Here is a 24,572-nt window from a genome sequence, read left to right on the forward strand (position 1 = left end):
CTAAACAATTTGTTGTCTACTTTTCTGGAGGATCATCTCGAAGATACCGCCTGAAAACCATTCAGACAAGCAGAGCATGTAATAGCCTGTCCAAGTACACAACCATCATCCCGATAAATGCTGTCACACAGAAATCTTTACCATCGTATGTTGAAGTGAGAAACGCAGGTAATGTTAATGTACCAGCGCTTTTGAAGTCCCCTAGTCTTGCACCTAAAGTGTTGGTTGCTCACATGCCAAAATAATTTTTTGTGAATTATAACACCAGACAATAGTTCAGAGAATTTGGCTCACCATTCAACTTCTGCACCATTTTTTCAGGGAGGCAAAGTATGCAGGGCAGCTTAGAGCTCTTGTATGTGCACTTTTATGTCCTCTCGTCCTCCAATTTTCCAAAAGCCAATGGTGCATTGTGATCAGGTGAATGGAAAAAAAATGTAGAAGTCAGTATTCCAAAATCTCTAATGATGTTTTCCACTAATTATCACTCTAGGCACAAATGATGTTCTTTAAGCCTAAAAACCAGTTGGAATACAATTGTTTTTCATGTTGCATTTATCTGTGTGGTCATTGTCCATGACAACAATGCTTTGCAGTCCTCAAAAAGGTAGGATTTAAAACTCTGAAGCAAAAGCTTACCATCCACTTCAGCAGTAAAACCAGAAAATGCTGAAAATACACAGCAAGTCAGGCAGCATTTGCAGAGTAGGAAACAGAATTAATGTTTTACGATCAAGATCTCTACAACAGAAGTTGAGATGTTTTCTTCCTGTGTTTAAATGACTGAAGATAAGCTAGGACTAGGAGCACATTCTAACAGAAGTTTTATTCTGTTAAAGATACATCACAATCATAGCAAAGATTATCCAAAAGAGAACAGTTATACATTTAAAAGCAAAGTATTGTGGATACTGGAGACTCTGAATTTAAAAAAACACAGTAAGTGCTATAGCAATTTAGCAGCTTTGGCATCATCTGTGGAGAGAAACAAAATGAACATTTTGATTGAATCTGACTTTCAGAACTGAAGGAAACTAGAAAATAATTGTTGTTGACAAAGGGCAAAGTGGAGTGAATGTTAAAGGTGCTCAAAGCAAAATAGAAAGAGAGTACTAATGGTAGTGGAGGAGAGATACAGAAGCAAATTAGGTGTTAATGGTAGGTGTGAATAGGTCAGTGTTGCTGAGAGCTAACCCATACAAACAAGACACAAGACAGGGTGAGGGGGTGGGAGAGCAGCGTAATAAAAATGGAGGATATTGTTCATGCTGTGAAGTTGTACTCAATTTTGAGTCCTGAAGGTTGGAAAGTGCCTGAGCAGAAAATGAGTTGCTGCTCTTCCAGTTTGTTTGCACTTTGCAGGTCTAGGATGGACATATAAATGTGAGGGTGAGATGGTATATTGAAATGGTATGCAACTGGAAGGTCAGGTCATTCTTTAGGTGTGAATGGAGTTCCTTAAAGCAAACACCCAGTCTATGTTTAGTCTCACCATGCAGAGGAGACTGTATTATGAATAGCAAATATGGTAGACTACATTGAAAGAAGTATATGTGAGCCGCTTCTTCACCTGGAACATGTATTTGGAGGTTTGAAAAGTATAGAAGGAGGAGGTAAAAGGGTAAATACTGCGCCCATGATTGCATGTGAAGGATATTGAGTAAGTATTCAGTTGGAAGAGTCGAGCAGGATATCATGGATGAAAATGGTCCCTGTGGAATGCTGACAAAGAAGGTGGGGGCGTGGGGAGGGGTTTGGGGATGGGGATGATGTGTTGGTCATGGCATCCTGTTGGAAGTGGCAGAAATAGTGAAGGATGATAATAGAATGTGGAGGCTGCTGGGGTGGATAATGTGAACAAGAGGAAACCTATTATTTTTTCTGGAAGTGAGGGGAAAGGCTGAGGAGAGAGCTGCAGGAAATAGGTCCAACAGCTGAGGGCTCTGTCAGCCACTGTAGGGGAGTCCTCTTGAGAGAACAGGAGGACATATCAGAGGCACTGCTGTGGAAGGTGGCATCATTAAATCAGATGTTACCATGATGGAGAAATGGGAAGAATAGAACAGAGTCCCTGAAGGAAGCAGTGTATGATGATGTGTAGTCAGGTAACAGGAAGTTGGTGGGTTTGTAGTGGACATTGGTGGCCAGTCTATCCCCAGAAATGAAAACAAATAAGTCAAAGGAAGGAAAGAGATAGAGATGAACTGGGTTAAGATAAAAAAATGGAAATTGGAAGCAAAATTGTTTAATTTTTCCAATTACGAATGAGAGGATGAAGCAGTAATAATGATGTTATTGATGTACCAATGTCTTTTTTGGCAAACCTCTTTGTTAAGAAAAAAAGATCAGTTGTCCATCATTGCAACCACCATGATAACTCAAATGAAACTTAATGCAATTCACGTTGTTCTTTTTGTGGCAATAAAATATTTTTTGACTAGTGCATTTTCTTGGAAGATGTTACTTCTTAAAACACATTCAATCCCATGAGACAGTGAAGATTGAATGTAACTTTTGAGCTCACAAAAAAATGATTATAGTTTATTAATTTATCCATTTACATCTACAGAAAGTCAATACCTACTGATGTAAAGTTGTTAATATTCCAATTTTTTTATTGTCAAGTGACAAAAATTTGTATCTATGGAAATAAAGAGCTTGCAATTATATAATGCCTTTCATAACCTCAAGATGTTAAAAAGTGCTTTACAGCCAATTAAATAGCTTTAAATTACCACTATTGTAATCTAGGTAATTTGGTTACCAATTTGGGAACAACAGAATCACAAAAATTAAAACAATAGATGAATGATTGTATGATTACTACTATCAGTTTAAAGATAAATGTTGGCTTGAAATGCCGTCAGCACCAAGGCAGATACCATTTAACAATTTTTGGTATAATAAAGTGTCCCAGGGCACTTCAAAGTGTTTGCAATGAATGTATCCTGAGCCATTAGGCAGACCTTTAAAGACAGAAGAGGAAAATAAAGTAATAGCAATAGAGGCAGTCACTTACAAGACTGTCAGCAAATCCAATCACAAATGATCTTCAAAATTGTGCATGTTTTTCCAATGGATTTTATAGTTCAAGCTTATGCTCAAGGTTAGAGATGTATATTCACAAGCACTTCCCTGTGACCAAGTAATTTTCTAGTAACAATGCTTCTGCTAGGACTATACCATAACAGTAGAATATCTACATGGAGCTGCATTCCTGTGCACTACAGATCACACAAATCTCTCTTGGTTTTATCAAGGAAGTAAATTCAACCAAACTCGAGGCTTTTGCTCAGGAACCAAGCGGCAGAGAAGTTATTCTGTTGGATTGGGCCGAAGGCACTCAAGCCAAGATTCTGAGGACTTGGATGATTTGCTCATATCAACAGGTACTATTATTGCTATGGGTAAATAATCCTATCAGCTACTCTTTATAACTCAAATCAAATTCTGTTCAAGTTGGTAAAGTACAGAAAGAGTTTCTTACTGCTATGCTTTATATTTTTGGTTCTGCTTTTGCCAACCTATCCAAGTGTTCCCCTTCATTTGCACCCATGCAGAATTTGTAGAGGTGGTTTTGCCTTTATTTCCCTTTTCATTAACCTGTTGCTTCCTTTAAGGGTATGTTTGTTTCAAGTTCCCCTAATGGTGTGAGGTATGTATGAATCTAGTAAGCAGCTCCAGCATTGACCACAAACAGTTAGAGATGATACCAGAAAATGAGTTCAGATACAGGGGCTTGTATTTTCCAATGGCCATACAGTCATATCTGTGGCACGGTTGGTTTTCAGGATTCTGTAAAACCTCTAACATTGCAGGGTCCAAGGAAGTTATCAGGAAATTGAAGGCAGTTCTGATGGGCAGTTCCAGTGTTCCTGTAATCCTCCAGAGGCACCCATTAAAATCTTGAGGGTTCTACTGCAGTTGAATGAGAGCTATCCTGGAAAAGCTAGACAATTAAAAACCAGTCTAACTCCTTGGTAATTATTTGAACTGACCCTCCCCCAAATTGCCGTGCTCCCACTCAATCACACCTCCTTTGACCCAATACTCACTCTACCACCAGACTTATGTCCCTTGTCCACTGTGACACACCACCCCTTAACTGGCTCCCTTTTTCACCTTGCATCGTGGCACTCTGCCTATCTGGTATGCTGCTTAGCTGGCATGCTATCTCTTACTCACCTGGACCCTTCTCACCTGGAACTTGACCCATCCCGACATCCTGACATCATGCTTACTTTGCATACTTACCCAATTTGCAGGTGCTGTCAAAGTGGCTGTTGGTGATTCTGGACATTTAAGTCACAGAATAGACAACTGACTGCGATGAGAAAGGAAGCATGGTTTGGCCTCCTCTGCACTTAGATTTAAGTACACTTCTGAAGGATCCCTGATCAGAATCTTCTGTCAGTAATGTGGAGCTCTTTTTAATGTCAAAAAGTAGCGCAGCGACAAACTGAGTGTGCCTGACACTCTGAAAAATCTTGCCCATTTCTGTGAATCGTTCACTTCTCACACTGTCCAGAGCACAATTTGTCTGCTACAGTTGTTAGCTGATAACTGTCACTACACTTCAAGAAATGATTCATAAGCATTTTGTCATGATCTAGATGCATGTCTAAGTGCAAGTCTTTTTTATTCATTCATTGCAACACATTGTTTTGTTCCTTATCCATCAACAGATATTAATTTACGAAGACTGCTGTACTTTTCAGGTCATAAATACTTTCTTCATTCTGTTGTAGATTTTATAATAGCAGCACAAGAATGCGGGCTGAAGTGACTAAGATATGTCAGTTTGCTTCCTGATAATAAATGTTATCAGATCTGTACAAGAGTCAGTAACCAAACAGTAAAGTAATCTTGCCCTAATAATTACTGTCTCCTTTAGTCAATATTATTATAAAATGTAAAAGTGGGATAGAGGTTTCCTCTCTAACTTGGCCTTTATGAGGAATAGTGACTTAATGATTTTATATCAGATCCCATAAATTCTATCGGATGGTAAATAGTCATCATGAGTTTAGCAACAATGCCAATGAAGGAGACAGAATAATGTAAAGTGCTAATATTTATAAGTGAAAGCTAAATTCAGCAGCATGCTCAGAGGATACCCAAATCAGTTCTATTAGACTTCCAGTCAAAGATTTTCCTGTGAAATGTGCTTGACTAATATTTGATATTTGTTGAGGAGTAGCAAGATGCAAAAGTTGATTTAATTTGGAATCTTATATTTTTAGCATATAAGGATTTTTAATTCCAGTAGTTTCTAAAACTTGCAAGAATTTTTTTGGTAGGCATGATGTAGAGCAAATTACAAAAGTAAGTATCTATTGAATGAAACAAAACTGCAAGTACAAGATATGTTTCTGCTTTTTACAGAAAAAGAGGAAATTCCAGCTTCACCAACCAGCATGGGCTCTTCCTCATCCTCCGGCTGGGAAAGACAAAGTGTCTTAGACGGTATACAATCTGTTTATCTCTAAGAATGTTTTAGCCATATTCAAGTTTTGCAAGGATTCTTTAATGCAAAACTTAGATGAATGTGACCTTGATGTCAAGGACTGTCCCTTTCACCTCACCTCTGGAATTTAGCTATTCTGTCCACATTTGAACCAATGCTATAATGAGGTCAGGAATTGCAATATCCTAGCAGGATTCAGTCTGAGCAGGTTATTACAAAGCAAATGCTGCTTGAGGGCATTAGTGATGACTTCTTAAATTATTTCACTGTCAGATCTTTACAAGATTAAACCATCTATTAAAGTGTTGCATAGAGATTTGCAAATGCATTGAAATTGATTGAACACCCTGGAAAACAATGTGTAATCTTGGTTTCTGTAAAATTCATACCATTGTTTTTAGAATGTACTTCTCCTTTCATTGTCTCCTGTGTTGCACCTCCTAATTAATCTTATCCTTTTGTATGTCTGTCAACAAAACATCAAATCTTCAAAGTAGACATTTTCAATTGACATTGATTTATTCTGAAATGAATTGGTTCTTATCTAGGCAAACAAATGCCAAGAGGTCATGACTGTTCTTAGTTGAGTAAGGGAAGGGACAGAAAACATTGGGGTGAGCAAGCACTGTAAACTTAATTTCAGGAGATAGATCGGTTGGAGATAATTGCTTTGTTTCAGGGGGAAGTAAAGCTGTAAACATATGAGAGGGAAGAAGACACAGGGTTATATTGTGAAAAATGATTGTGGCATTCATATTTGAATGCTCTAATAAAGAGCCAGCATAAATATGGTGAGTAAATGATTCACATACGATTGCTGTCAGATAAGCTTTGGAGAGTAAGATGGATTCTGTTCCAGACTTGTATGTTGTGCCACTTATTGGCATTGCGCAGTCACTCAACATAGAATTGAGTTTGTTGGTCAGATAGTAGCAACAATCTCCCCTGTAAAATTTCGACTTCTTGATGTTTAAGTGCACTGAATTATCTGAACACTGTACCAATGGATGACTAAAAAACCCAACATACAGAAAGTGCCCTGATAGTACATCTTGATTTTTCTGCTCAAGTTGATCTCACAAATACATCAGCAATTAAATTATGCTTCATCAGAATCTGGTCTGTGCTAGTCATTTGCCTGTTGGTTTTGAGTATTGAGCCTCACTGATATATTGTGAAGCCAATTACGGCCCCATCAGTTTACTCTCAATCATCAGTCAAATAATGTAAGAAGTCATCAATAATGCCCTCAAGCAGCATTTGCTGTGTAATAACCTGCTCGGACTGAATCCTGCTAGGATCATTCAATTCCTGACCTCATTATAGCATTAGTTCAAATGTAGACAGAAGAGCTGAATTCCAGAGGTGAGGTGAAAGGGACAGGCCTTGACATCAAGGTCACATTCATCTGAGTGTGACATTAAGGAGCCCTTGCAAAACTTGAATCAGTGTGTATCAGAGACAACCTCTCCACTGGCTGGAGTCCTACCTGGCACATAGGAAGATGGTTACGGTTGTTGGATGTCAATCATTTCAGCTCCAAGACATTTCTGCAGGAGTTCCTCAGGGTAGTGTCCTAGGCCTGATCAGTTGCTTTATCGTTGACCTTTCCACCATCATTAGGTCAGAGGTGGGGATGTTCACTGATGATTGCACAATATTTGGCACTCTGTAGGTTGAAGCAGTCCTTAGTCATATACAACAAGATCTGGACAAGATACAGGCTTGGGCTAATAAGTGGCAAGCAACATTTGCACTACACAAATGCCAGGCAATGACCATCTTCAATAACAGACAATCTAAGCACCACACCGTGACATTCAATGGTGTTATCATCACTGATAATACTACTATTAAAATCCTGGGGTACTGCTGACCAGAAACTCAACTGGACTTAACCCATAAACCCATAAAGGCTATAAAAGCAAGTCAGATGCTAGGAATACTGCTTTGAATAACTCACCTTCTGACTCCTGAAAGCCTGTCCATCATTTACAAGACACAGTCAGGAGTGTGATGGAATATTCCCCACTTGCCTGGATGGTTGAATATCCAACAACACTCAAGAAGCTTGACACCATCCAGGACAAAGCAGCTGCTTGATTGGCAGCACATTTGACAAGCATCCATTCCTTCTACCACCATCTCTCAGTAACAGCAGTGTGCATTATCTACAAGTTGTACTGCAGAAATTCACCAAATAGAAGCATCTTCCAAATCCGCGACCACTTCCATCTAGAAGGACATGGGCAGCAGATACATGGGAACACCACAAACAAATCCCCCTCCAAGCTACTCACAATCTTAAATTTGGAAATGTATTGCTGTTCCTTCACTGTTACTGGGTCAAAATCCTGAAATTCCTTTGCTAAGAAGATTGTGGGTCAACCTAGGCACTTGGACTGCAGCAAGTCAAGAAGATAGCTCGCCACCTTTTCAAGGGCAACTAGGGATTGCCAATAAATGCTGGCCAGCCAGCAATGCCCACATCCCACAAGTGAATTTAAAAAATGGCTAATCAAGACAAATACGTCCAACTGTAAGTGTAACTGATTATTTTGATTATCTGTTCCTGAAGATTATATCAATTCAGTATTTATATGTAATCATCAATGTTGTCCTAGTGAGAGCCAAGTTCTTCCTCTGAACTTGTTTGAGGATTTACTTAAAACCCACCAGTAGGTGAAGAAAGAACAAGTTTATAAAAGTTTAAAATACATTTACTTAGAAGGGCATTCAGAAACTGAGTTGTAATATCATAAAATATGCATACGATGGTGATACAACAGAAAGGCGAGAAGAAACACACAAAGAGCGATGTCTTAATCACTAGAGAGCTGTGTTTCATCACCTGTCATATATAAATATGAATAAAAAATGACAGTACTGAAGAAAGTGAGAGAGCCTTACTCCAGGATGGAAGATGAAACCAGGAGTGTTGGTCATCAATAAGAGTGTTGAGGAAACAGCCTGTAAAAGTGCATGTGCAGACATCCATTGCCCAGAGACGCTGAAGTGAAGTATTTAATAATGTTAGTCACAAGGTTCACACGACTTATAAAATAAAGCACCATCCTCTGCTTACAGACTCCATTTGACAGCTTTTCTACCTGTAGAAATGAAAGCAAACCAATGGTTTAAATTATAACATTGTTACAATGGAAGTAGCTGTCAGAGTATGTGTTGACAATCGTTTTGTTATTTTGTAGAGGCTGCTCAATGAATTTCCTCATCAACAGCACATATTTGGAAAATACTGACATAAAGGGAATGCCTCTAGATTAGATAATTAACCGTGATATATTATTGAAGATGGCAATGTAAAATGTTCATTCTACATTTTCTTAAATTGGGACAAACCAGCAAATAGTATAACAGAGTTTATTCTTCTATATTTCTTCAGCTCAGTTGTGTTCTGAAGGAACATTCTGAGGTTCCACAACAGAGTTGCTGTTATTGTTTTTACATTGGTCACGGGAGTTGATGAAGTCTCTAGCATTAAAAGAGTATCATACTTTGGTATAATTCAGCTTAACTACTTTCCTAAAAGCACATACTAAGCACCCTGGTATATCCAGGAATTCCTTTTTAAACGTGATTATTTTTGTGCTTTGGATATGTTTTGTCCTCTTATTTTTTTAACGATTTCTTCATTTGGCTGGCAAGATAGTTTTGATGGAAGTCTGTTGCATTAAAAGAGTATCATATTTTGGTGTAATTCAGCTTAACTGCTTTTCCTTATAGCACATACTAAGTATGTCTGATAACAACATGATTGAAACAAAATGTTGTCAATGTTGAAAATTTAAAATAAAAACATAAAATTCTGAGCAGATCTGGCAGCATCTGTGGAGAGAGAAACAAAGTTGTGTTTCAGATCAATGACCTAACTTTGTTTATCTCTCCACAGATGCTACTTAATGTGCAGAGTACAGTTTTTCTAATGTTTTCTGTTTTTACCACAGTATTATTGAAATGTGCTTCTGAGAATGTACCATTAAACATGTTAAAAATAGCACAAAATAACAGGTTAAATTTTCAACTTGCCACTCAGTTTCAAAACTCCGTTTGTGAATAAACCACCTAAATGCAAAACACCAAATTTTTTTTTGTATGAAAATCAATTAAAAATCGGGCTGTTCCTTTCACTGGGTCCACCAGGCTACAATGTGGGTTTTGTGTTCAAGCACAACTGTGTCTAATTGCTATCTGGGGTGAAAGTATTTTGTGTGCTTTAGTGCTCCTGCTGCCAATTTTGTGATATGGAATTTTTTCCCATTGAGGTGAAAGGTCTGAAAGTATTGCCCAGACTGTTAAACTTACACCTGGGTATAAGTGTAAGAGCGTTTGTCACATTGAAGGTATGTTAAGGTATTGTTGGTTAATTAAATCCTTATTTAATACCAATTAATGGAAATACCACATTTTCACATCATACCCATGATGCATCTATTTTATATTACCAATTTTAGGGGCCAAATGGTGTCCCTATCTTTGAGCCAGGAGGCCTGAGTTCAAGTCCCACCTGTTCTACAGATGTGTAGTAACATCCCTGAACAGCTTGATTAGAAACAATTAACATTGTTAGGCTTCTTGTTGGTACAATGGCATTGAGTGTCCCTGGTTATGAACAAAGCAACCTGGATTCAAGTCCTACCTGCTCTGGAGGTATGTTATAACATCTTTGATTAGGAAAACTTATATCTTCCCGTTGTTGAGCAATTGCTTTAATCATATAACTTACTGTTTCTACAAAACAACAGTGACTGCATTTCAAAAATTATATCATTTTAAAGTGTTTTCGAATGTCTGTGATTGTGAAAGGTATTCTAGAAATGCAAGCATTTTCCTGTATTATATTTAACATTTTGTCACCTCAGATTAGCTATACTGGGGAATCAAGTTAATCCACTCACCGATGCACTATTAGAAGAATGAGAAATAGAGACTTCTGATAACTTGTTTAATGGTCAGCTCTGTAATATTGTCAGCTGCCTGCCTTCTTGTGTTGCAGACTGTCTGTAGCAGGAGATTACCCAACTCCATTTCTGAAACCAACAGTTTTTTGAGATGCTTGTTTTGTCACCTGCCCAGCAACCAAATGCAAGTTTGATATAGCCACATCTATAGAAATTCTATTCATGCATTTGCACCCCCATCCATCCATGAATTCCTTCTTAAAAGTGATTATTTTTGTACATTGGATATATTTTGTCCTATTATGTTTTTAACGATTTCTTCATTTGACTGGAAAGGTAGCTTTGATGGAAATATGTGTTTTGAAACTGATTTAATAAAATGTTACAGCTGCTTGACTACATAGAAATGAAACAAATCTGTTTAAGATGCCTGTAAGCATGAGTGGTTTTGGCACTAATTCCCAATCTATCACTAATAATAATACATAGAACCTTTGCCTCTGGCAAGTTACACCCTATCAGCACACTTGTAATCTGTGCATTTATATGAATCAGCTAGGTGATTCAGGTGGGGGCTACTAGCTGTTGAGGGGGTAAAGCATTCCTACGGGACTTTGCCACAGTCTTAGATGGTACTTGATAAAGACAATCTGAATGGCCAAAAAGGTGTCTGCTCTCTAAAAGACAAATTTTCCAGAATTTGTATAGCTTTTCTGAAGTTACAGCAGACAATCAGATTAACCACTGGGGAGGTGTATCCATTTTATGACGAAGCATCTGATTTTGGATACCAGAAAATTAGGAGTCTCACCTATAATGAGAAACCGGAATATCAGAATCTAATGAGCTGCTTATCAGACTTGGTGAGTTAATGATGAATCCATTTTATTCCCATTTTTACTGCATTCTTGCAAGTTCACCTTAAAACTTTTTGAAGAACAGATGTGTGGTTTAAATGCACAGCTAATTTACTTTGCTTCCGATAATCATCATTTTGGCATCTCATCAGCATGAAATTTTGCAACAGTGAATCAAGAAAGGTGTGGAATGTTTAAATTATGGGAGGTTATGGAAATAATGTAGAAATCTAGAAAAGCCTGTTCCACAAAACAAGGTCTTCAAATTATCATGAATGGTAGGACAGAAATGTGGTCAAGAAGAGCATGCATAAGACCAGTCAGCAAACAGTGTTTTGCAACCGTAATTTCACGACTATATTTTCTAGCTGTATTCTGTTTGAATACTCCTGAATATTTTTCATTACCTCCTCTGTTCTCCACTTGCAGAAAATGACCAGATACATTCAGGTTAATACTGTTTCTTTTTAAAGCTGCATTCAAGAAACATGGTTGACATCTAAAATTCTGTCCGTAGCCATTTAGAGCAATGTAAGCTAATAGACTATCAAACCCTTATATAACGATTGGAGAGAATTGACAAGTCACTTCATTACTCACTCTGACATTTCTGACATAAAAGCAGAAAGTGCTGGAGAAACGCAGAAGATCTGGTAGAATGTGTGGAGAGAAATGAAGTTAAAGCAGAATCCAGTGTGACTTTTCTTTGGATCTTTGGACATTTCTGTATGCTTCTTTCTGAATTTCACCTGGTCAGATACCAGGGGTGGCATGGTGTTCAGTAGTTCACACTGCTATACCACAGTCACAGGGACCTGGTTCAATCCTACCCTTGGGTCTGTGTGGAGTTTGCGCATTTGTCCCTGTGTCTGCGAGGTTTCCTCTGGGTACTCCGATTTCTTCCCACAGACCAAAGGTGTGCATGTTAGGTGGATTGGCCATGCTCAATTGACTCATTGTGTCCAGGCATGTGCAGGTTAGATGGATTAGCCATGGGAAATGCAGGATTACAGGGATGGAGTAAGTCTGGGTGGGTTGCTGCTTGGAAGGTTGTATGGCCTGCTTCCAAACTGTAGTGGTTCATAACAGTGCAATTTGCTCTGTGACCAATACATTGCTATAGCCCTTTCTATGTGAAAAATGTTCTCAAACGATACACTGTTCTTTTCTTTGCTAATGAAGACACAGCTAATCCCCACTGTGAGGAGGTCATCATGAAAATACTTGACTGGGAGGCTGAAGTGTTTGGAGAGAACAATGATCCTGGTTTGTGCAAGTATATACTTTGATGTAGCAATGATCTATATTTTGTCAAGATTAGATTAGTTTCTTTGCACTTCCATAAAATATACATGTACTTTCAATGCAATGACATGCATGTGCGGTCATTCTTTGCTATTTTGTTTTTGTTTACAGAATGCCCATATGCCCTGATAGAGGAATCAAGTATCTGTGCACTGCAAGGTTTATCTCAACTCTCTGAGCCTCCCATGACAATTGAACCAGACATCAGCCCGGTTATAGATTCTTCAAAGAATTTTAATGAGTTTAAGAGGGAGGCACAGTGTGAGTCATTCATTATGGTTGAGGAAGGGACAGAAGTGGTAGCTGAAGAAGACCTACCAGCTATTAAGAATCATAGAATGGTAACAGCATGGGAGCCATTGGGCCATCATTTCTATGCTGACCTGCTACAAGATCAATTCAACTTGTCCATCTCCCCTGCCTTTACCCTGTAGCCCTTCAATTTTTTTCTGCCCCCCACCAAACTCTAAGAAAGTGCATTCCAGACCCTAACCACACATTGCATAAAAACATTTTTGCTCATGGTGAGCTTTACCTTTGCTAAGGGCCGAACCGACTGTGTTGCTTCATAAATGTTAACTTTGTGCAACATTGAACAGGTGTGTTATCTTCCAATATGGCATTGTGTCAGCTGGTTGAGTAATGCTGCCATTTCTACAACCGAGCTGCGATCTCCACCCCTAGCACGTTTCAAACAGCCACTGCCTTTCAAATTGTAGTTGATCAACAAGTGGCATAATTATTATCTTGCTTGGTTAAGCTTAGACACACATGTAGCGAGCACAATCTGATACTCTATTCGAGTAAGCCAAGATACATATATCCACATTTTAAAATGTATAACTTGATGTGTTTTTAAAACACTGGGGACAACAAAGGAATTCACAGAACTTGTCATAGGGAAATAGTCTGTTCACTTAAATAAGGGAGTAAGGCAGAAGACAAAAAATTGCAGGCCAATCAGCCTAACCTCAGTCATGGGTAAGATTTTGGAGTCCATTGTGAAGGATGAGATTTCTGAATACTTGCAAGTGTATGGTAAAATAGAGCAAAGTCAGCATGGTTTCATCAGGGTGGTCATGCCTGACTAATCTACTAGAATTCTTTGAGGAAGTAATGACCAGGTTAGACCAAGGAGAGCCAATGGATGTTATCTGCCTGGACTTCAAGAAGGCCGTTGACAAGGTGCTGCACAGGAGGCTACTGAGTAAGATGAGAGCCCATGGTGTTACAGGCAAAGTGCTAACATGGATAGAAGATTGGCTGTCTGGCAGAAAGCAGAGAATGGGGATAAAAGGGTGTTTCTCAGGATGGCAGTCAGTGACAAGTGATGTTCCACAAGAGTTAGTGTTGGAACCACAACTTTTCACTTTATACACTAACAATCTAGATGAAGGAACTGAGGACATTCTGACTACGTTTACAGATGATACAACGATAGGTAGAGGGACAGATAGTATGTAAGTTAGCGCACTGAGCTTGAAGGTTTGTTTTCAGACGCTTCGTCACCATACTAGGTAACATTGTCAGTGAGAGTCTCTGGAGAAGCACTGTGGTATGTCCCACCTCTCTATTTATAGGTCATGGTTCCTTAAGGTGGATGATGTCATTTCCAGTTCTTATTTTTCAAGGGAAGGCAGATAGGATCAAAATTGGTGTGTTTATAGCTGGAATTCTGGTTAGAATGCCATGCCTCTAAGAATTCTTGTGCATGTCTTTGTTTTGCCTGTCCTAGGATGTGTGTGTTGTCCTGGTCAAAGTGATGTCCTTCTTTGTATGTGTGGAAACTAATGATAGTGGGTTTTGGTGCCCAGTTAGTGTTCATGTATCTTGTTGGCAAGTTTCCTGCTAGTTTGTCTGATAGTATTGAGGCGAAGAGGCTGCAGAAGGATTTGGACCGGTAAGGAGAGTGGACAAAAAAGTTGCAGATGGAGTACAATGTGGGAACGTGTGAGGTCATACACTTTGGTAAGGAGAATGGAAGCATAGACTGTTTTCTAAATGGGAAGAAAATTCAGAAGTCTGAAGTGCAAAGAAACTTGTGAGTTCTAGTCCAGGACTCTCTCAAGGTAAACTTGCAGGTTAAGTTCATAGTTAGGAAGCAAATGCAATGTTGGCATTTATTTGAATATATAAAAGCAAGGATGTACTTCTGAGGCTCCACAAGACTCTAGTCAGACCACGTTTACAGTATTCTATACAGTCTTGGGCCCCATATCTCAGGAAGGATGTATTGGCCTTGAAGTGGGTTTAGAGGACATTCACGAGAATGGTCCCAGGAATGAAAAGCTTAACATATGAGGAAAGTTTAAGGATTCTGGGACTGTACTTGATGGAGGTTAGAAGGATGAGGGAGGATCCAATAGAAACTTATAGAATACTGAATGGCCTGGACAGACTGGATGTTGGGAAGATGTTTCCATTGGTAGGAGAGACTAGGACCCATGGGCAAGACTTAGAGTTAAGGGAAGACCTTTTAGAACAGAGATAAGGAGAAACCTCTTCAGCCAGAGGTGGTGAATCTGTGGAATTCACTGCCACAGAGGCGGTGGAGGCCAGGTCATTGAGTATATTTAAGACAGATATATTTAAGACATAGGTTCTTGATTGTCAAAGGGATCAAAGAGGAGAAAGTGGGAGAATGGGGTTGAGAAATGTATCAGCCATAATTGAATGGCGGAACCGACTTGATGAGCTGAATGGCCTTATTTCTGCTCCAATGTCTTATATGGTCTTATGAGTGAGGTCAGGAATTAACATCTGAAACTGGGAAGAATAGATCATTGTGTCCCAGTTTTCAGTCTCCAGCTCTTCAGTATACTGGAACTGTTTTGATTGATACGTTTCACAGATTTCTATGTGGTCAAGCATTTGTACTTTTATAACTAAATTAATTGATATTTCTTAAAACATTTTATTAATGAGAATAAACAATGCACTACACTGAAGCAATAATCATTTAAGGAAGTATTTGTGGAAAACTCAGAAGATAAAATGCCTTTGTGTGGAATGTGCGCATCGGGAGGTTGTACCTTTTTAAAAAGGAATGTTGCCAATTTTCTCCCCTTCCTCTTCTGATTTTCTCTAGTGGCAATACTGACCTTTATGACAATATACTTAAACATACATTAACATCTTTCCAATATCTCACTTTGTTAGCCATTCTGCATGTGTGAATCTGGACAATACCAACTAACAATCTGAATATGCACAATACAGGGGTGAATGGATATGATGTGTATTGAGATCTTTGACTGATGTTTCTCTGTCTCTGAAGCAGGGTTGCTTAGGTGTGGGGTGGTATAATCATTAGGTTCGGCAGAAGTGGTACTGCAAATGCTGGAGATTAGAGTCAAGATTAGAGTGGTGCTGGAAAAGCATAGCAGGTCAGGCAGCATCCGAGGAGCAGGAATCATTAGATTCGTCATCCCAAGCCCCAGGCTCATATTTTGGGCAATATGGGTTCAAGATATGATAGATGGTGAAATTTTATTTCAATTAAAAATTGGGAATTAAAAGCTAGTGCTATGATATTTGTGTTGATTGTCATAAAACTATCTGGTTCACTAAAGTCCCTTAATGGGGGAAACCTGCCATCCTTGTCTGTCCAACATTTGATTCCAGACCCACAACAATGTAGTCAACTCTTAACAATTTGGGATGGGAAATTAATGCTGGCCCAGCCTGTGACACCCATACCCCCTGAGCAATTAAAAGGAAAGTGCTGCTCACCTGAAATCTGCTAAGTTATGGTAGAGCATGTATTTTGGTTTACATACAGTATCCATAGATACCATTTGATCAGCCAACAACTTACAAAAAGGTGTAAAAATGGAAACTACTGTAAGTACTGAGCAAGTCAGACAACAACTTTAATGCTTCACATTAATGATTCTTCATCACTTTAGTTTTGTTTCTCTCCACACATACTGCCCCTCTTGCTCGGTATTGGCAGCATTTTCTGTTTTTATTTCAGTTTTTCAACATTGCAGTATTTTATTTGACTGAAAGGCAGCAGGACTTACAGTTGAACTCAGCAAATAAAATCCATTTATTCAATAAACAGACTCTGATTAAACAACACCCTAATGCTGTCTGCCAAGGCTATTTCAAATGAGTGTTTTTACAAACTGCAATAAACAGAACATGATCAGCAACAACTCCTATTAAAAGCAAGGTGATATCTCCAGCTAACTGCGGTGACTGGAGGATTTTTCCACATGAATAATGCATGTAAAATCAATCCCAGTCACATGCAACTGTGGTAATACTCAATTCTTTCTGTTCTGGCCAGGATATACTGTATGCAACTGCACATGTCACTTACCATTAAACTGCTTGCTTCTGTATAATCTAGGGCATTAGAGAAGCTTTATATCAATTTTGCCGAAGACCTTGGATCAATCATGAACTAAGGCCACTTGTTGATGAAACTACTAATATAATAGTACTTGGAGTATCTTGGTTTTAAATTGGTACATTGGAATTGTGAACTTGGATAACACATAATTGTAGAACTTATACACTACAGTTTTTATACATTATAAAAATAATGAATTATAAAGTCAAAAATCACACAACACCAGGTTATAGTCCAACAGGTTTAATTGGAAGCACTAGCTTTCGGAGCACAGCTCCTTCATCAGGTGTTTGTGGAGAGCACAGTTGTAAGACACAGAATTTATAGCAAAAGTTTACAGTGTTTACTGTATCTTACAATTGTGTCCTCCACAACCACCTGATGAAGGAACGGCACTCTGAAGGCTAGTGCTTCCAATTAAACCTGTTGGACTATAACCTGGTGTTATGTAATTTTTAACTTTGTATACCCCAGTCTAACACCGGCATCTCCAAACAACGAATTATAATGTTGGCAAATCAAACCCTAAGCTTTTGCACAACACCACCCTCTACTGTCTGAACAAATTACTACAGCTGCTGGAATCTGTACTGAAAACAAGAGACATCTAGACTTGAAACGTAAGGTTGCTCGCTCTCCATTGATGCAGCCTGACCCGCTGTGATCACCACCACCCTCTACTGGTAGGCCAGGTGAATGAAATGCAATTTTTTCCATAAAACTAATGCTAATTCTGGTTTGATCAACACAAGGAGCACAATCAGCACAATGTCTATTATCAAGTTAATAATTAAAGTTTTTACTCTTAAGATTAATCAGATATGTGCTTGCCTTAACAAAACTGTTGAATTTCATTTGATCAATCTGATATTATCAGGTCAAACATTGTTTCGTAATTCTTGTACAGTTATACATTATTAAACATGCTTGTGGATTTATTTAGAGGCTTTAGTGTTTCAGGGAAATCCAGGACAAATATTTATGGATCTTTTACAATTTTCTCTAGGTTAACTGCAGATGTTTTAGAAATCATTCTGCATTTGGAGAGGCAGGGATTAATCAAGAACAGCCAGTACGGTTATGTTGGAGGATATCATGTCGGACCAACCCGTTTGAATTGTTTGAAGAGTTGGCCAGATGTGTAGATGAGAACAATGCTTTTGTAGTCCGCTTGGACTTCAGCAAGGCTTTTGACCAAGTCCTACATGGGACACTCATAGCAAAGGTAGAAGCCAATGGGATCCAAGAAAATTTGGTACATTGGATCCACAATCGACTGAGTGGCAAGAAGCAGAGTGTGATGGTCGAGGTGTTTTTTCTGATTGGAGGTAAATGTCCACTGGAAGCCCCACAGGTCTCAGTTTGGGACTCTTGCTGTTTGTGGCTTACATAAATGATATAAACTTGGATGTAAGAAGATTGATCAGTTAAGTTCACAGATGAAACAAAAATTGGTGAGGTAGTAAATAATGAGAAGGATTGTTTTAGATTGCAAGAGAGTGCTTACATAGGCTGGTAAATTGTAAATGGAATTCATTCCAATAAGTGTGAAGTGATGCACTTGGGCAGGACAAACAAAGCAAAGGAATACATGAAGAACAGTAGGATCCTGGGAGGCACCAAGGATCTGAGGAACCTTGTACACCTGTCCATTGGTCCCTTAAAGTGTCAGAACAGGTGGATCAAATGGTTAAGAAAGCACATGGGATACTTGCCACTGTTGCTGAGGCTTAGTGTTGAAGAGCAGGGAAGTTGTAGCGGAATTGTATAAAACATTAGTTAGACTATAGCTGAAGTATTGTGTGCAAATCTGGAATCCACATTATAACAGGGATGTGATAGCATTGGTGAGAGTGCAGAGGAGATTCACCAGGATGTTGCCTGAACTAGAGAGTTTAATTAATGAAGAGAAATTGGACAGACTGGGATTGTTTTCCTTCGGGCAGTGGAGATTGAGAGGGGACATGATTCAGATGTGTAAAGTTATGTGGAGCACAGTTAGGGGAGACAGGAAGAAACTTTTCCCCTTGATGGAGAGATCAATGACTGAGGTGGGAATAGATTCACAGTCAGAGGCTGAAGGTTTAGAAGGGATGTGAGCAAACACTTCTTCACCCAGAGAGTGGTGTGAATCTGGAACTCTCTACCTATAAGGATGCTCCAGGCAGAAAACCTCATAACATTTAAGAAACATACGCACTTGTGATACCAAAATATACAAAGCTACAGGCCAAGTGCTGGAAAATGGGATGGGAATAGTTAGGTGGTTGTCTTTGATTGGTGCAGACTTGATGGGTCCAAGGGTCTTCTTCTGTTCTCTACGGCCCAATCTATGCCCAATCTCCCTCCTCCTAGAACTGTCTATATCTCAACTGAGCAACAGATTCAACTCATTCCAACTAAGAAACGTACACAAACATTGAAATTATGCCAGACAAGATCTTCAAATTATGTTAGCATTTATCCCGATATATTTTATTTAAAATTAATAATTAGGGCAGGGGAACAAACTATGTGTAGTGTTCAAGACTTGGATCAGTTACACATCCTTATCTTTGAGCCAAAAACTGCACTGCCTGACATTTGAACTATATTTGAATGACACATAATTTCACAAGCGTTTGTCGTGGAGATATCTTGACATAGGCATATGGCTAACAAAATGGATTATTAATTTAAATCTAAAATATTATAATTTCAATGAGGATTTATCTTATTAGGATTACATTTTGTTTTGAGTACAACCAGTTAATACATTATTCTATGCAATATTATTGGAAAGCCTCTTTTCTACATTGAATAAGAGTATAAAACTACAAATCCCAATTATTGACATTTAACTGATTTTCAGTTTGACTTCAGTAAATAAAATAACAACAGTTTCTGCCTTCTTCCAGGTAATGCACAAAGTCCATCAACAGTCTTGGTACGATCACAAAAATCATTTGAAAGTTTCTTTGGATCCAGGTATCCTGATTTAACTTATTCTTAATTGATTATAATCAAAGTGACAGTCAGATGTTTTACAAAAACTGAAATACAGAATTCTTTCCATCTGAATAAAGTATCACCTCATTGAGAATTACTTTTTGGCATTCCACTGAAAAAATATTGCAAAGCATGTACTAATTTTCAGTGAAAACTGACTAAAACCGCAACAACTCCTTTGTCAATGGTAAAATCTATCAAATAGATAAGTAAGACTGCACGTTGTGTTATAAATTCCCGCCTCAGGCGACTGACTGTGTGGAGTTTGCACGTTCTCCCCGTGTCTGCGTGGGTTTCCTCCGGGTGCTCCGGTTTCCTCCCACAGTCCAAAGATGTGCAGGTTCAGGTGAATTGGGGTGGGTTTCGCTTCGGCGGGTCGGTGTGGACTTGTTGGGCCGAAGGGCCTGTTTCCACACTGTAATCTAATCTCATCTAATCTAAATATGTCTAGGCTTTATTGACTCAATTGATTTGGTTCTTTCAAAAAATACAAGCACCAGAGAATTAAAGCTAAAACACGATGGCTGTAATGTATAATGTCTGCTTCCTTGACCTGAATCTATCCACTGATTTACTCAACTTGCTAACCCTCCTTTTTTTTTCTCAAGATTTAACCTGGGAAGATCCAGAAGCCCTAGTCAGACGGGGAAATACATACCAATAAAACCCAACTGTTTGTCTGCCAAACTGGATACCACTCCTGAAAAAGTGATTAGTGATTATCTGCCACTGGTAAGAAAAACTGTGAATATTTTACTTTGATTAACTTTTATAAATTAAAGTAACAATTTATTTAAGGCTTAACATGGGTTGTTGCTGCAAAAATATTAATTTATGCTGTTATTATCACTGCATCATTGCTGATTGAAGTCTATTTCTCTATTGACGTAAGGACAATCAGAATGATTCCGGCTTCATAAATCAGACAACACACATATTTATCTTAGCATGGATTTTATTGTTTCCTTTTCAATACCCAGAAAGTTAATCCAAATAAAACTGATATTTTACCATGATCACTGAAGACAGTCAAGTGAAAACTCCAGGAAGTGAAACTGGTTTGATAATCAAATGTTCTTTTATAGATGATATTCTTGTGGGATCAATGTGTCTGTGAATTGATCATTGAGCACAAAATTGTACAAGTACCTCTATAGTAATCAATCCCTTTATAACTGTACACCGTAACTTCAACTGATTTTGATAACACTATTCCAAATATTTGCCACATAGGAAATGCACATGATGTATTTACAGAAAACGCTATGTAATGCATGAAGTGCTTTATATTTGTTTCTTCTTAGAACACTGCTTGTGAATAGACTTGAGACAGATTGATTAAGGGAATTTAAAGACAGGAGTAACATCTCACCAAATAAATCCCTTTGCAACACTTACGGATGGAAGATAGGATAAAACAAAGAACTGCGGATGCTGGAAATCAGAAATAAAAACAAATATTGCTGGAAGTATTGCTGCAGTGACCCTTCTTCAGGAAATTTCTGTGATAGAATTTAGGATTTGGACCAAATTCATGGTTTTCTTAAGAGTGTCTGATAAATGGCTCTCCTTTTGTCTGAAAGAATTTAAATTTTGTGTAATTTGTTTTTATTGTTTCATCTCTCAAAGATGAACATTTCAAAGGTCCAATTACGTACAATCTTTTTTGCTTGCTTGCTACAAGTGTGGTCAAGTGGGCTGCTTCGAAAAACAATACTTATGCAGAAGACTAGAGTTAATTTTGATTTTCGTATTTCAGGTGCAATTACAATTGGCATCTGGAGCATTTCTTCTTAATGAAGCCTTTTCTGAAGCTGTTCAGATTCCCCTGGATCGACTGAGAAGAGCTTCACCATTTCCATGTCACCGAGCAAGTCTCAGCCCAACTTCACGATGTACATCATCACATACATCGAGTAGCAAAACTGAAACTTCCCTCAAAATGGAGACCTCTATCCACAGTCAAAATGAGACTGAATCTAATGCTCGTAAGAACTTTCAGTTAGTGTCTGAAAATGATCAAGGAAGTAATGAAAGAAATAGAGAAATTTCAAAGAAAATTACATGGTCACATCTTGAAGGTGTTTTGGATGTTACTAATTCTCCAGCAAGCCTTGACAATTCATTCAGTGCTAGTACTGAAGGTCTGAGCACCAGCCTTCAGCAAGATGACAGTGGCAGGGGCTCTGAAACAGATCCATATGAAAACTCACCTGTCACTTCAGAAACCAGTGGTGCCTTTTACGAGTCGGTAAGTGATCTGAATACGCAGTGCTATGATGTGGAAGGGATGAGCTGGGCAACTGCTGTGGCACTGGGATGGCTCGAACATCAGTGTGCCGGTTACTTTCTGGAATGGGAGCTCATTGCTGCCAAGGCAGACACATGGTTGCACTCACAGCAGCTTCCTGAACATCAAACTGTCAATGGTTTGAAGGGAGCAACTCGACAACTTTTCCTCCTGCTTCGTCACTGGGATGAGAATATTAAGCTTAATATGTTGTGTTATAACCCCAATAATATGTAAATATACATCTTCAATGAAAATGTGTACTTTATAAAAAATTTAAATTGTAGCACAGAAAATGTGTACTTTATAAAAAATTTAAATTGTAGCACAGAAATTTAAATTATAATGCCTGACTTGAAAAGCAAATACATAAAAACAACTGTTGTGACTTTGGATGAATTATTGCTTTCTGCTATTTAAGTGATCATTGTGACTGTAGCATTCTATTAATTAAAAAAAATGTGGTGCAGATTTCAAAATAAATACTTCCTTTCTACCATACATATGAAAAAGATTCTGATACTGATTGTTGAATTATAAATATCATAACAGGCCTTGATTTATATAATATTCTTGAAATAAATGACAACACTGATTTTACACTGCTTTTGTTGGAAATATTTTGATGTGACTGTAAAATGTTTAGAGACATTTGTCAGTTTAATGTTATCAACACTTCTCATTTTTCAGGATTGACTTTGATAATTTACTAGCTTCACCTTTTGAGGCTTCAGTTTTCATATTGACCAACAGAGGTATATTTCATAACAGTAATGTCAGACATTATAAACTAATTTTAACTCAAGCTGAAGGGGATTTTCAGTGAGGTCCTATAATTCTAAAAGGAAAACATGTGATGATCTCAGAGATTGTAAGCTGGGATTCGTACCTTTACTCTGGGTGACAATGAAACAGATGAGCCACATTTTCTGATTACCATGTGTATGAGCAATACAGCAACTTTCTTACCCAAGCCTTTTGTGCTTGCCTTTGCATAGGAATGAACTCCATCAGTTCATCACTCCACTGCTGTCCCATCTCTTTAGGTCTTCTAGTTGACCAGACCATCCACTCCTTGATCTTTGGGATAATCTCCTCTATGTCAATGCTCCAGTGTCTTTCAGGCCCTTCCTTGATCCAGACAAACGCACTCTATTCAATTAATGTAATTATCTGGCTGTCCTCATGGCCAGCTTATTCTGGACACTGATGTTCAATTTGCCAGGTAACCGCCTTCCTTTCATCCTGTAGGTAGCATCCTGAAACAATCAGTTCTGAGATGCCTGCATACTGAGCAGAATACTTTTTACCGGAATCTCTGTTGTCCTGGTGTATGGGCTCAGATTGACTGCTCCTAACCCAGACTGCCCCATTAAGCTGTGTTTGTGGTTGTATTGCTAATAAACAAGACAGGGTTTCCGCACCACATTGTTTCAGTTATCCTGAGAGATCTTGAAAGGGGAGATGCGGAGAACCTGGAACTCAGATCCACTGTTTAAAGGTCAGAGGGCGCCTGTTTAAAACAGAAATTAGGCAAAATATATTTTTTCTCTCAGAGGGTTATGAGTGTATGGATCTTTCTTCCTGAAAAGCAGGTGGAAGCAGAGTCTTTGAATATTTTTAAGGCAGAGGTAGGTAGATTCTTGCTGAACAAGGGGTTGAAAGGTTGTAAGAGGTACTCAGAAAAGTAGATTTGAGGTTATAAACAGATCAGCCATGATCTTATGGCTAGTGGGACAAGGTTGAGAGGTTCAATGAACTGTTTCTTCTATATTCAAATGTTTTCATTTTAACCTTAAATAAGGCCCGTTAGGATTTGGAATTGGAAGGATTGGGTGGGAAATTAAAGTTTAAAAATTCTGCTTGCCCCATCCAAAACCACCTCCATCCTGCAAAGTAGGACTAGATTTTAGTTGCTAGGGTGGGACCATAGAGACTGTACGCTTCACAGTACTCCAAACCTAACCAGAGGAAAAAGATGTTTGGAACTTAGGATTTTCATTCTGGCCTAAAGGGGCTCCCCGGGTATTGTGCCAGATTACACTGCAATGCACGTGTAGACTATTGGTTGCAGAACCAGTGCTCTGGCAGTGTATTTTTAATAAGGAATAAAATTAAAAATAGATACTCAGCAATCACCACTCCCTCACACATATTCCATGAGCTTCATCCATGCCATCAGTATGCCCTTATCGACTTCCATACTTTGCATGTTAGCTTGTGCCTCTACCTACCACCAAAGTCCCCTATTCCCAAATGCCCCTCCTTCATTTCCATAATCCCTATTTAGCTCCTATGCCAGTCTCTACTGCTCTATCCATCCACATGGCCTCATATATCCCTATGCCTACTATGATGTAGGGTGTCTTTAACTATATAATATATA

At 38.5% G+C, this 24,572-nt stretch overlaps 1 protein-coding gene across 6 annotated transcripts in view; it reads left to right on the forward strand.

Annotated features, from left to right (window-relative positions):
- vwa5b2 (von Willebrand factor A domain containing 5B2) overlaps nucleotides 1-22,774 on the forward strand; it is a 169,363-nt gene extending 146,589 nt beyond the window's left edge. For 2 of the 6 annotated variants that reach the window (XM_043702443.1, XM_043702444.1), the window contains exons 18-23: nucleotides 31-168; nucleotides 3,261-3,389; nucleotides 5,386-5,466; nucleotides 19,806-19,875; nucleotides 20,505-20,628; nucleotides 21,656-22,774. In XM_043702443.1, the coding sequence (XP_043558378.1) occupies nucleotides 31-168; nucleotides 3,261-3,389; nucleotides 5,386-5,466; nucleotides 19,806-19,875; nucleotides 20,505-20,628; nucleotides 21,656-22,423 (1,310 nt within the window). In that variant the 3' untranslated portion in view covers nucleotides 22,424-22,774. Of the gene's footprint in view, nucleotides 1-30; nucleotides 169-3,260; nucleotides 3,390-4,685; nucleotides 4,719-5,385; nucleotides 5,467-12,425; nucleotides 12,510-12,659; nucleotides 12,810-19,805; nucleotides 19,876-20,504; nucleotides 20,629-21,655 lie in introns of all 6 variants that reach the window. The other 4 variants (XM_043702438.1, XM_043702441.1, XM_043702439.1 and 1 more) reach the window with 4 other exon arrangements.
- The last annotated feature ends 1,798 nt before the right edge of the window (nucleotides 22,775-24,572 follow it).

This window comes from Chiloscyllium plagiosum, chromosome 13, assembly GCF_004010195.1.
Source record: "Chiloscyllium plagiosum isolate BGI_BamShark_2017 chromosome 13, ASM401019v2, whole genome shotgun sequence".
NCBI lineage: Eukaryota > Metazoa > Chordata > Chondrichthyes > Orectolobiformes > Hemiscylliidae > Chiloscyllium > Chiloscyllium plagiosum.